This window comes from Culex pipiens, chromosome 3 (assembly GCF_016801865.2).
Source record: "Culex pipiens pallens isolate TS chromosome 3, TS_CPP_V2, whole genome shotgun sequence".
In the NCBI taxonomy this organism is placed as follows: domain Eukaryota; kingdom Metazoa; phylum Arthropoda; class Insecta; order Diptera; family Culicidae; genus Culex; species Culex pipiens.
In genome coordinates this window covers 152,878,504-152,892,739 of record NC_068939.1, presented here as the reverse complement: position 1 = coordinate 152,892,739, position 14,236 = coordinate 152,878,504, and the positions used below count along the sequence as shown (strand labels likewise).

The 14,236-nt window shown below is 36.1% G+C and overlaps 2 protein-coding genes across 6 annotated transcripts in view; both read right to left on the bottom strand.

Moving 5' to 3' along the window:
* Positions 1-14,236, bottom strand: part of LOC120421600 (zwei Ig domain protein zig-8-like) — a 415,971-nt gene that overhangs the window by 270,100 nt on the left and 131,635 nt on the right. The window lies entirely within an intron of this gene.
* Positions 11,540-13,412, bottom strand: LOC120421614 (uncharacterized). Its single transcript, XM_052711282.1, has 3 exons — positions 11,848-13,412; positions 11,725-11,791; positions 11,540-11,670 (listed from the first exon to the last, which is right to left on the bottom strand). The coding sequence occupies exon 1, from the start codon at positions 13,344-13,346 to the stop codon at positions 12,087-12,089; it is 1,260 nt and encodes a 419-aa protein (XP_052567242.1). The 5' UTR covers positions 13,347-13,412; the 3' UTR covers positions 11,540-11,670; positions 11,725-11,791; positions 11,848-12,086.

The window sequence follows — 14,236 nt, the reverse complement described above, 5'->3', positions numbered from 1 at the left end:
CATATCGCAAGTTGCGGGCCGATTTCCACTTGGGACAGGTTTATTACTTTTTCTCGTGATTCGGTTTGTTGACAATATCTTCTGAGGGAGTTTGCTACCTGCTGCGAGGGAAGTTTATCCCCAGGATTGGTGGTGACCCTTGAGCTGTCATCTTTGTCAGCTTTGTTCGGGGGGTGATTAGGGGCTGTGTATTGAAATTATAATCTGACACTAAACATTGAGGTTTGGTTACGATGTGACACGTTTGGTGAATCAGATAAAGACGTTGTAAATTTGATTTAAATTGATTTATTTAGTGATAGGAAATTGAAATCAATTTCCTTCTAATGACACTTCCTTAAACTACGGCACAAAAAAACAGTTTTCAAATCCGATAACGATTGAAATAATCAAAAATAAATTAAAAACAAAAGAAAAAGAAAACTTCCTCGCAGCCAAAGTATTAACAAACCGATACTCCGTGATAGCAATTTCCCTTTAATCACTGGAGCAATGAGAAAAAATGAGCTCGCAGGTAGGAAAACTTTCCCAACAAACCGTGCCCCCAGCACGAACTTGGCTAGCGCCACTTTATGGCGTTCACTACCACAGAGCGAAGGGGCAAAAGTTGAAATTAAAAAGTATGAAAACCCCGTTCCCCACCCCGTGCGAATCACCAAGCAAAAGGAGCAAATTGCATCGCACGGTGAAACTCCACGATGGTGGTGGCGCGACCCGTGACTCGCAATATCCCATAATTTCCACCAGGGGGGTTTTTCCTCGTAGCTTTACCATGATGGTTGCTGGTTAAGTAGACTGGCTCGATTTTAAGCTGTTGCTACAAATCGATCTTTTTTTTATCATTATTAATGATAAAATACATAGTTAAAAAAAATCATGGTAGAATTATATCTAAAAAGGGGAGCATATTTTATGTCAGAAAAAAACTTTAATTTTATTTCTAATAATGTGTAAATTTACATCTGGCAGACGCTAGGAAAAAATATCTGTAATCCCAAAAAAATATCAAATCGGCAATAGTTATATCTAGCTTACAAAGTCCGCGCCCTAACCCGCACGGCCAACTCGCCGCTGTGAAAACTGGATGATCAAAGCCAATCTAGCTCTATGTGTTCCGTACATTGTATACTGTATTTACTGCATATACGGTACATATACGATAAACGAGATACGTAAAGGTACATTGGCTTCGATCATTTAGTTTTCACAGCGAAGAGATGGCCGTGTGGGTTAGGGCGCGGACTTAGTGAGCTTGATATAACTATCGCCGGTGTGGTATTTTTTTGGGATTACAGATATTTTTTCCTAGCGTATACTAGATATAAATTTACACACTATAGGGACGTGGCGTTACATCGTGCTGCCACCTGGTTTTTTGAAGTGCAAGAGTGGAAAAGTGCTGAGTCATCGTCTAAAAATAGACGGCGTCCTATCTCGCCCAGCAAAATGAAGTCGATAAAGTAGTCGGTTTCGATGAGAAAAAGTGGAAAACGTGGTCTAAAAATAGTGACGCCATCCCCCTACTGGAGGTGAAATTAAACCTTTTTTCTGACATAAAAGTTGTACCCCTTTTTAGATGTAATTTTACCATGTTTTTTTTTACTGTGTAGAAAAGTTTCATTTTACAAAAAATGTTGTGAATTTTTCAAAACTGAGAGCAGAAATAATTCTGGTCGAAATCATACTTCTTGAATAGTTTAAAACCCTATGAACCTCTGAATTGGAAAGTTTTTTAACCCTGTACTGTTCATTTTTTTCGATTTTTTTTATGTTTCCCGTGTTCAGGTGTCATTTTGAGAAACTTTTGTTCTACGAAAAACTTTACTTCTCTTGTTTTATGATTTTTTAATTTTATCATGTTTTTACAGTAACTTTTTCAATTTTTTGCTTGTTTTCACATTTTCTGCTCTAGAATGGCACCATTATCACTTAAATTTTAAAAAATGCGTAAAGGCATATTCTGGTATAACACAAAAATTACTGCACTTAAGATATAGGAAATTTAACTAAAAAAACTCAGCCAAAGTTGACCCCTAAAAAAATACATTTTTAAAAACATTGGCAAAGTCACATAACACATATCAAACTTCCAACCCTGAAATTTTCTAAAAATTTAAGGGTTCTTCTTTCCAATGCTCCCATGCTCAAAAATTGGTTGAAAATGATTTTTTGGCAAATTTGTAGATCGAAGCCCGTCTAGAGGCGGGGTTGGGTCGTAGAGGGTTAAAATGCGTATTAAAATTTTTGGGCCCTTATTTTTTTGGGCCAACTTAGAAGGAGAAGCAGCGATTTAAACTTTGAAAACTATTTGAAACGACCCAAGTTGCAAACGGTGAAATCTATAATAAATCATTTTTGAAAATTTGCAACAACAAAAAAAAGATGATAGCTCAATTCAATCAAGCCATTGAAGGGAGGTTACTTCTACATATATCTATGTGAGTTCTCTTTTAGGGAAAATAAATTTTGTGGTAAAACCCTAGATATATATTGACTCGTTGAATAAATTAAAAAACCCAAAATATAAAATGAGTGTTTTTGGAATTATATTTTAAGCCGATACATGCATATAAATTGGTATTTTAGTTAATGTTGGCTTAATCATTAAATAGTTTTGAAACCTATTTTGAAATCTATTTTCATGCCTAATTGGCAGCAGTCTATACAAAAATGGTATAACAAAATCCGAAAATTTGCATCTTTTAAAAAAAATATTCTTCGGCAAAGTTGCAGACAACACTATTTGTTACCAAAATTTGATTTCCAAAAAACTCAATTTTTTTGTTTCAATGCTTAGATATTTTAGAAATTAATTATTGCAATACAACTCGGCTGATATAAAATTAATTTTAAAGGATTTGTTTTATTCTAATGTTGAAACCATGATATGTCACGGTGTGTTTTTTAGAACAAACAAATGATAAAAAATTCGGTATGTCTGATATTTGGCACCGTGAAAGAAGGGCTCTTTCAGTTTGCGGGCAGTACCGAAATATTTCGTCGGGGGGTCTAATGCAGCTTTTTTTTTTGAAGATTAGTTTTCGATTTTATGGGATATTTATTCAAAAAAGTCACAGAAAATCGGTGCATTCATGTTGATATCACTCAAACTTCTTATGAATATGCCTTGGGGACTCTAACCAACTATATTTGACCAATATTTGACCTCCAAATAAAAAAAATCGAACCAAATTTACCAGATTTCTAGCTTTCTTTGAAATTTCCCCAAAATCCAAGCTGGAAACCCCGATACGACCGAAAGTAAATCTTTTCTTTGTACAATTTGTCATTAAATAACAGCAACACATTGCCCGGATACAAATTTGAGCATTAAACAATGCAAAACATAGATTAAAAAAATACACCGTGTTGTAATTTATTCTTTTATGATTTTGTCCCCCTTCGATCTAGGTTAGAGTCATGGAACACAAACTTCAAAATCTATTTGAAATTGCCTTATATCTAAAAAAAAAATAAGTTAAACAAATTTCGATTTTCAATGTAAAATCAGATTTGCAATCAAAAAGGACGTTGGTAAAATTTAAATTAAACTGCGATTTTTTTCAAAAAATATATCATAAATGGCTTTATGTATCTTAAAAACGGTGCACTTTATCAAATCGTTATAACTATAAATATTCAAATTACAAGCCATAGTATTAACATTGAAATGACAAAAGTGTTTTAAAATGCGTTTTACACCTGCCAAGTAGTTTTTAAAATATCCAGATATTTAGAGAATTTTACAGAAAAAAAACTTTTTGCGGTGCTGTACATTGGAATTCCACACAAAATTGAAAATATTTTTGATGGATCCCAGATATTCTAAATATAATTTTAAACGCAGGAAAATGAATTAAAATTGTTTTCAGTTGGTTAAACTTCTATTTCCTTTAAAATTTTGAAGTTTTTTGAAAAAAATATTGCTTTTGCCCCCCTATTTTTGATTTGCGAATTTGATTTCATAATATGAAAACTATGTAAATAGATTTTGTTTTACCTTTTCAAAATTACAAATCACAGTTTTTACAAAAAAAAAATAACTTGCTCATAGTTTTTTTTTTGCCAATTTAAGTATTTTCTGAAACGATGGTATTTTATGTCTTTTTAAACATATATTAAAAGTGTTTTTTTTTTTGGAAACCAATTTTAAGTGACAAAAAGTGATTTTCCAATCAGCAAAAAAATCCGTGTTTAATTTTTTCGATGGGTAGACCTGTAACTTTGCCGATACAATATAGGGTGCCATACAAATTTGCAAATTATTTTATGGCCTTATCTCACCCCCAGGGGAGGCATATATGTCCCATATGCAAATATATAAAAAAGATAAAAAGCAGTTATCTTGACTTATAAAAAAACCTGATGGAACTTTAGAAGTGATATAAAAACTATTTTACTTGTTTTGATACACGGATAAATGAACAAAAGTACAAACAAATGAAAACAATATGAAAATTTCAGAAAAAATGTTTTTTTTTAAAATTCAGCTCTGGATCCTTTCTAACCAGTAATAAAAAATGTACGTCCTCAAAAAAAAATGTTTTTAAGAAGTAAAACAAATCTAGGTTTTTTACATCGTTAATAAGATTTTGCTTACACGTTTATCTAAGGGTTACGAAAACATAATTCTGGCAATGTTTTTAAGCAAAATTTTTGATTTTAATTTTTAATATAAGACAAAAAAAATATTTTGGAACAATGGCTTATGTTTTTAAAAGTCAAATTTTAATCTATTTTCAACTATTTAATTTGAAAAATAGTGATTAGTCGTGATTGAAAAAAACTGAAAATAATTATTTTTAAAGAGATTTTCCATTACTACAGAAATTGGTAGGCTTGTTCAAAACTTGAACCGGTCTAGCTTGCAACTTGGCAGTAAGGAGAAAACGTGAGTTTAAGCACCAAATCCTTTCGGTATTTTTCTGCTGGCTGTTGATGCTGAACCAAAAGCTGCCGGAGAACACCTGAAGATCCTTAGCCTGGTTCTACTTGCTGGATTTAGGGAAAATTCTATTTGAAAAATGGACAAAATTTTCAACCTTTCGCTGGTCTAAAAGTTCAAACTTCGATTCGTGCAACAAAAAAAAAAAAAAAAACAAAACAAAACAAAAATAGTTTGAACCCACACTATCCTCCGCCACCAAGTCTAGCCATGAATTTAGGTTAGGTGGATGTGTCCTTTGTCGTCGTTGTGGCGTGCAGTAGTGACACTTTCCTACCTCTTTGAGAGGAAAAAAAAAGCTGGAAACAGCAAACTTTGCTCTCGAGCATAATCTTACTTCCACCGCGGTGAGAGCTTCCGGGCCAGCACACACTGCAACCAGGACATCCCGGACCTGGGGAAAGGGATCCTCTTGTCGCCCGTTGTCGTTGGTAAGGACACAGAAGGAAAGCACAGTGCAGTGATAATCATGTTTTTCATTAGTGTCCTGGAAAGCGTAAAATCTTCTTTACCTGGGGACGACGGTGGTGGGAGGGGGAAAATAGGGTAAAGTTCTTATTTTAGCGCGGTTGTTTTAGGTGGATAAAAGAAAGTTTAATTTTAGATATTTAAATAAAGGTATGTATTTTGGTGTCTTTCATTTGTATTTTTCACCAAAAGAAAGTTAAATAAACACTTTTTCCTACACAGTAAAAAATAATGTAAATTTGGAAGCTGTAATTTTGGAAGGTTGAATATTACCTCTTTTATGATGTAATTTTACCTCAATTTAGACTGAAAAAGTTGCATTACACCAGAAAAGTGGTAAAATTACACATTTCTAGAGGTAAAATTACACCTTTTTTCTGACATAAAAGATGTACCCCTTACCAGATGTAATATTACCATGATTTTTTTTTCTGTGTGTAATATTGATTAGAGAGATAAGAAAATCAAAACAAAATTCGTTATGTAAACAATTCTTTCACAAACATTTTAATATTTTGAAGAATTAATCTATCCAAATATGTTTTGAATCCACAACCATAATCGGACTCATGCACCGGCTATGCTAAAAACTCCTGTTTTCAGGTTATTAACAATTATGACAATTAAACTAACTATTCTACAATCAGAAAAGAGTAATAAGCAAAGTTGCATTTCTGCATCAAAATGGTTGCTAAAATTCCGCGAAAATGTCTGGTTTTATGATTGGAAGTCTGGAAAGTTCTTTGAATATTGAGTAAGCTGGAATAATGAGGTAAAGTTGCCTAATCGATTTAGTTCCTCGTAAATCATAAAATTCCCACCCCATCGTGATAGAGCAGCATGATTTCCGCAAATGCATGTGTAAATTTCACACTACTGTTTGTTCAGGGCTCAGATTCAAATCATATTTCCGCAGAATTTTCTCGGCTGGGAAATGCAATAAAATTTTCCCCAGAATCGACTCTTTGCAACCAATTTATCGCTCGAACGCCCAAGTTGGTCTCCCGGGCGTCAAATTAGTCCAAAGTAGGGGTGACCACTTGTGTAATCGGCCAACAGCTAAAATTTTCTAGTTTTAATTAAAATTGCCAAGGACTTTTAACTCTCGCGAGTTGCAGTCCCATCCCAGGGCTGACGGGGCTAATTAACGATAATGGCTTTCGTTCGGCAATCCGTGTTGCTCAGCGGAAATCTATCTGTTTTGGGGGAAAAATCCACACAACTTTGAACTGCCAACTGTGAGTTTTGGTGGGGTATTGAAAATCATCATCGGATCGCATAAATGCTTGTTATCACTTTCAAAGTGGGGCTAAATTTTAGGCAAGCAAAATTGGCTATAATTAACTCATCAGAGCGACTTAATTGCGGCTTTTCGTCGAGAAAATTGTACACCACAACGCACGCTACAGGCAAAATCGTAAATTTGATGTTAGGCTTGCCAATCAGGATTTAAGGGGGCTGTTAAAAGGTACACGTGTTGAACGTGTGGTTTAGGGAATAGATATTAAACGGAACGTGTCGTTAAAATGAATTTCAGTCTTTAACCATCTAGCCTGAAATTTTTGCTTGATTGATGCTTACATAAATAACACAAACTTGAACGGTTTCGAAAGCTGACGGTTTCCATGGCAAATTGACCACTAAAATTTGGCACCACCTTCAATTGGTATGAACATTATGATGCCTTTTTCTCCTCTTAAAATTAGCTTTTCCACACTAAAATCCCATTTAATATATATTTGTTTACAAACTTAAACTAGTTTCTTTAAAGGTTTTTTAAAATAAAATTTCGAGACAAAAAAAAGATCCACACCATATCTAGAAATTATAAGAGAAAATTTAAATTTCCAAATATGGACTGCTGAGATGCTATATTTTATATTTGAAAATTGATGCAGATAATTATGGGTAATTCTCTTAGATTACGGCAGTCCCAGTTTTTCCATGAAGACATTTTGCATCATCAAAAGGTTTAGTGAATTTTCACAATTTGGTGGTAATTTGAAGATTTCCGTGAAATCCGAAAGAGGTTGAAAGGGTTGCGCGTTGACTTTTCCTGCGGTCGGATCAGTTGCATGCAAGTTCTGTGTGTGTTGCTGTGGAGCAGAAAGAGAAGCAGAAGTGTGTTGGCGTGAACAACGAGATGCGGTAGTGTTGGTCTGACGATGACTCGACCGCTGCGACAGATTTGGCCGTGGGAACGCGATGTAAAAGTGTGCTTTCAGTGTGCGAAGCAACCGGGTGAGCGAATTCCAATTGGAATATACTTGTATGTGTGTGAAGTGTGAATGGAATTCAATTTATTTTCAGAATTTGCTTTTCATATAAGAAAAGATATAAAAAGCAAATGATAAAAATGGAGTTCAAGCTTTTTTTTTGCATTATTACCCATGTCGCCTTATTTGTATGTAACGTAACACTTGGCAAAAAATTATGACACTTGAACAGTAATTACAATTAGTTAGTTTTTGTGTGTGATTGGTTGTGTGAGTTAATGAATGAGTGTGTATAATATTAACTAATAACTTGGTTACAGGGCAAGATAACTGTGATTTTCAGAGAAAAACGCGTTACAATATCATCGCAAGGTCTTCCGTCTGTCTCGGTTTTGATATTTACCTATTTCCAGTCATTCAGGTTCAATCTTTCCACAACCGGCTGTCTAAGAATGAACGTTTTAGATAACTTAAACTTCATTCACTGAATACAAATAATACCGGCGTTCGTTTAATGTTCATTATAATTCAATTGCAAGCTGAAGATTGTGATTTTATGCGTATATTTTGCGATGCCTCGCAGTCGCAGGATTTTTTGCGTTCGGCGTCGGTGTGCAACAACAACAAAACCTTATCATACTATTTCAGCTCGATAAACATCGTAATTCGTCGTTCGATTCATTAATCACTGAACATCAATCATTTAAAACTCGTAAAAACATCTCAATTTAAAAGTAACACTGCTTAATTCTTCAATTTTAATTACAAATGATCTTGGTTCTATCTTTCCACAGTCGGCTGTCTAAGATTAAACCATTTTATTTAAATTTTATTAAAATTTAGCTACCGATAAACGGGAAAGGTCTCATCCGCAGCATCCGATTGCATGCCTTGAGAATAAAATATAATACCTTTCATCAAACACTATGATTTTGGATCGCATCATCATCTTCTATGATGAATCCTGACCAAACACCCTATCCTACTAACAAATTTTCAGGTTCCTGGCGCTTGTGGGGTGTAAGCACAGAGTAAATCAGCTGCCCTCGTAGCAACCTGCGCTAACTAACATTCCCGTCCCTTAAAATCGAGGTCTACAAACCGACATGGCGGGCGCCGTTGGTGGCCAATGACTGTTACCTATTCGCAACTGATCTTGTTTTGGCAATAATGGTGTTTTATCTTTTCAGCGCATTCATACATGCTGTTGATAAGGGAAATACCACTTGATAGTCGAAGCCTATGATCAGTAGTGCTGAAAGGATAGTACGGTTCTGTTCAGCAACGGAGAAGGACAACCATGGGTGGTCTGTCATGCTCATGCTCATGCTCATGCAATTTGAAGATTTCCGTGAAATCCCTTGAAAGTTATCAATATTCTCTAATCAGTTATTTTAATTAAAAACATAATACATATTACATCCATAAAGACTTTTTAAATAAATTTTAATACTTATAATTTTAAATGAATAGCGTGAAGAATTTGCGAAAATTAAGGATTTTTAGCCGAACATGCATTTATATTAAATTGTTACAATATGTAATGAGAAGTGAATGCTGCGAGTACTTAAATGACGTTAAAAAAATCAGTCAAAATAAAAAACATATTCTCGGAACCATCAAGTTATCAGAAGGATGATGCCTGTTTAATTTTAGCGAAATTTGAATATTTGCGTGGATGGTGCCCAAAAGCAAAGCAATCCACTTTAACGACCCCCGGGTCTTTTGTGGGCTCTGTTGCAAGTTTCTGCTCATTTCTAAGCGTCCGAAGGTTATGTGTGGTGAGTCACTCAAAACCTCTTTTACGCAAATGGACCGACGTTTTACTTCCCCATCCGATAGAAGGCCAGGAGGATAAGGCGGGAATCGAACCCGCGCCCCATAGCAACTTAGGGATCGGCAGCCGAAGCCGCTAACCACCGCGCCACGAGGCCTCCCCCTGGATGGTACCCGTGGAAGTTAAAAAAAATACCACTCTTTTTTTTGTTTTCTGTTCTGAACTTGAATAAAATTTTATTTTTTTCTTCTCGTTTGAAATAAGTTTTGCCTATTGATTTTTATTTAAGTTTTTGTAAAGTGAAATGAAACCCATAACAAAATTTACTCATCAAAATGTCGCAGAAAACTCTAGTTATTGTAATAATTTGCCTGGACAAGATTTGCATATTTTGCTTTGATATGAAATTCAATAAAATGTGAAGGGCAAATCAGCAAAAAAAAAAAAATATATATTTATCATGGATTTTTTTTGCGATCAGGAAATGTTTTATTATTTGTGTCATGTTCATGTTCGGTGAAGAATGGTTTTTGTTTATTAAAAAATAATATTTAGTGAAGCATAACAAGTAGTTTCTGTAAATTCAACATAAGATGTTCATAGTTTTTTTTTTACAGTTTCGCGAAATTTCCGTGAAATTTGGTATTTGGAAATTAAGGTCCCCATGAAATTTTCAATTTTTGAGCGCACTAAGCCTAATCATCGGATAGTCCATATTTTTTTCAAACAAATTTGTCATTTGTCCATTCAAAAATGATTTGTGAAAATGCGAAAACTAATTTTTCACAAAAAATTATTAAAAAAAAATATTTTTTTTGCTTAATTTTTGATATGTTTGAGAGAACATAAATTGCCATCTTTCAGACAATTCCAGAAAGGGATACAAATCTTTGAACAAGTATTGATTTTTGTTGTTCGATTTGACATAAAAACAAAAGTTGAACAGACTGCATGAAAATGCCACAGTTTTGACTGATTTTTTCTATGAAAATAAGGCAAATTTCATTTAAAACTTTACCCTCTTTTCAAAGTCGGCCCAAAAAATCAGGGGGCAAAAATTTTTTTTTTTCAAAAACCGTCAAATTTTTTATGAAAATTTAAGTGCAATCAGCTGAAATCAATTTAAAATTCATTCCCCTGCGTTTTAAATCATTTTACATGTTTAAGTTCATTAAAAAATCTTTTGAATGTTTAAAAAATTTCGATGTTTAGTATCGCAAAATGTTTTTTTTTGCTGAAATTTTTGGTTTCGTCAAATCTTACACTAAAAAAAACTAATGATTGCAGAACAACTGTACTGGTGTAAAATGCATCTTAAAAAATGTTTTTTTTCATTACAAAAATAAAAAAAGTTGAAAAATTTAAATAACAGGCCACGGTTTCAACATTTGAACGAAAAAAGTGTTTTAAAATGCATTATACACCTGTTCAGTTGTTTTGCAATCATTAGTTTCCAAAATCAGTGTTCCCATGAGCCTAAGCGGACGGCTAGGCTAGGCTCATTTTTCTGGTTCATGTTTGCACCAACACCTCTCAAGCGCAATCGGTTCAGGCTCATCGTGCGCCGTGAGCCGGGGTTCATTTGGTTTGAACCAGGCGAGCATCGTACGTGCTAGCATAAAATGAGCCTTCGGCTTAAACCTGCGGTTGAACCTTTGCTTGTGTTGGTTGAACCGGCAGCTCGGTTATGGTGCACCCAGCCCGACCACCACGTATCCACCGACAGACGGTACCCAGTGAGAAAAATCGAGCCAAATCGGCTCGATCCTCGAGCCAAACTCGACTCGAGTCTCGACTCGACTCGACTCGATTTAGGCTCGAGTTTGGCTCGAGGATCGAGCGGGAATCGACTCGATTTGACACAAAAAACTCGAGCCAGTCGAGCCGAGTAAACGTCAAACAACAGTGCCATCTGCATTTGGTATTCTGAACTATACGAAGCGCCACCTAGCGGGTGATAGTGAAACTTATTAATCATTTTATCTAGAACTTGGAAAACTGGCGAATCAAATGAAAATGGCGGATTGACTTTACTAAGCCAATCCGCCTTTTTCATTGTTTGCACCAACCTATTTGTTTTAGAATTTTTTTTTTATTTAAATCATGTTTTCATTTACATTATATTTAACGAGTGCTTCCTATCGACCGGATCACAAATTATAGGTTAGGTTTTCGGCTTTTCGGTCTTGGCGGGAAAATTCGAAACAACGCTTATTTTCTCGTATCCAACGTTTCAACCCTCTATGGGGTCTTCTTCAGGGAATCTAAAATTTATTTTTGTTAGCCCATGACTAAATAATAGTTGTTAAAATACGTACTAAGAAGGATTGTTTCTCGTCCAGTGTAGTTTTAGTCAAAGTGTAAACTGTCGTTAGTGTCGTTTGTCTGTGAATAATTTAGATTAAGTTACTTGTTTATGTACTCAATCATGTGTTACTCACTGTTTCTGATTGGTATTCATCCGGGTAATCTGGATAAAACCAACGGTCAATTTGGACAGTGGAACCCGAGCTTGTTTACGCGGTACTTTTCGTGTTTTACTTTCCCTTTTCGTATAAAGCTCGTATTGGTAACCACCACTTTCTTGGTAGCGACAATTATTGACAGTACCCCCCCTACCTATGTGTGAGTGTGTTACAGAGATGTTGTAGTATTGGTGTGTTTTCCGTGTTTGTTTTGGCTATTGGTTCTGACTAGGAGTGTACAATATTTTGATATTGTGGAGTAAACCGGCATAAACTATGTTCAAATTTTCTGTGTCCTGTTTTTTGTTAACGGTGTGTGGTGTGTTTCTTATGTGGCACATTTCCAAAAATTTAAGCTTTTTCAGAGAGTTTGTTCTGTCTAATATTGTAGTGTTTTCAATGTCAAATTCGTGTTTTTTAGTGATACAATGGCTCACAAGTGCAGATTTTCCCTGTATCTCTCTCATTTGGCCGTCTTCTTCAATGTATCCCTGTTCCCTCAGTTTTCTCACTTTGTTTTGATATGTTTTGTGATTTGCAGTACGTAAACTTAAGTGTGTTGTTGTCAAACCTACGTATACACCTTCACATTCTTTGCACGATATTTTGTAAATAACATATGACTGTTGTTCTTTCGGTGTAATGGCTTTAACCATGGGGTACAACTTTTTGATTGTTTTTGTGTGTTTTACAGCTAAAGAAATGTGTGTGTAGTCTTTTTGTAGTATTTTCTGAATGTTTTGAGTGAGATTGTTTACATTCGTCAGCGAGAAGTATGTTTTCACCTGCGTTTGGTTCTGGGATTCACTTGTGTCGTTTTGCCTGCTAAGCTGCTTTTCATCGTATCTGTTGATCATTCTTCCGATCAGCTGCTTTGGATAATCGTTCCTCGCCAGCTCTTTGTGAATGATGGTCATAGCTTGTCTTCTGGAGATGTTTGTGGAGAAATCCAGAACGCGTTTGACGAAGTTTGCAGCGACGTTCACTTTGTGGTGTAGTGGGTGATGAGAATGGTAATTCAGGAACCTACCCGATGAAATCGGTTTCCTGTACCATTCAGTTCTGATGTGTTGATGCTCATCTCTGACCAGAACCATGTCTAGGAATGGCAACCGTCCTCCTACCTCGACTTCCACCGTGAACTGGATGTGTGGGTTCTGTTTGTTGAAGATCGCCACGACCTCGTCTACCTTATCCTTCGGCACAGCAAGTACAAGATCATCTACGTACTTTTTGAGGACAGGGACTGGGAAATCAATCTCGCTGGTGACTTGATCTAGGATGATCTCGGTGACATAATCCGCTATCACCGGTGAAAACGGATTGCCCATAGCTGTTCCTTCGATCTGGGAGTAGAAATTTCCTTGGAATTGGAAATAGCTACAGTTAATGACAAACGTAACGATTTCGTCAAACAGTGACAGATTAATGTCAGTGTTGATGGTGTCCCAGCGTTTGTAGATTGCTTCCTTCATCAGGCTTTTGGGGATGCTCGTAAAGAGAGAGACTACATCTAGAGATACTAGTATGTAATCGTTCGGCAATATGACGGAGTTTATGTAAGCACAGAATTCGAAGGAGCTTTTTATGTTGTACTTACTCGTCAGGGATTGCTGTAGTGTGCGACACAGAAGCTTTGAAAGCTCGTACGTCGGAGCCGTCATGCATGGCACCACGGGGCGTAGTGGGAGTCCTTGTTTGTGTGTTTTGGGCTGTCCATAGATTTTTGGACAGACAGAGTTACTCCTCTTCAGCTTCCCCATTGTCCTTTCATCGATGAGCTTTAGGTCGAACAGTCTCTTCTGGACGAAGCGGTACGGTCAACTAGGAAGTTCCTCAAAACGAACCCAGAAGTGCTGGTACTGAAGGCCGACAAAGGAAACCAAACAGTCCTGATGAAGAAAGCTGACTACGAAAGTAGAATGAAAGCTCTGATCGATGATGCGTCAACGTACGAGAAAATTGGAAAAGACCCGACAATGGAATTCCAGAAAAAGAACAATCTGTTCGCGAAGAGACTGTTCGACCTAAAGCTCATCGATGAAAGGACAATGGGGAAGCTGAAGAGGAGTAACTCTGTCTGTCCAAAAATCTATGGACAGCCCAAAACACACAAACAAGGACTCCCACTACGCCCCGTGGTGCCATGCATGACGGCTCCGACGTACGAGCTTTCAAAGCTTCTGTGTCGCACACTACAGCAATCCCTGACGAGTAAGTACAACATAAAAAGCTCCTTCGAATTCTGTGCTTACATAAACTCCGTCATATTGCCGAACGATTACATACTAGTATCTCTAGATGTAGTCTCTCTCTTTACGAGCATCCCCAAAAGCCTGATGAAGGAAGCAATCTACAAACGCTG

Bases quoted from the DNA above. Each gene is read 5' to 3' on its own strand.
- LOC120421614 (XM_052711282.1), bottom strand. From the start codon at position 13,346: ATGAAGGAAGCAATCTACAAACGCTGGGACACCATCAACACTGACATT.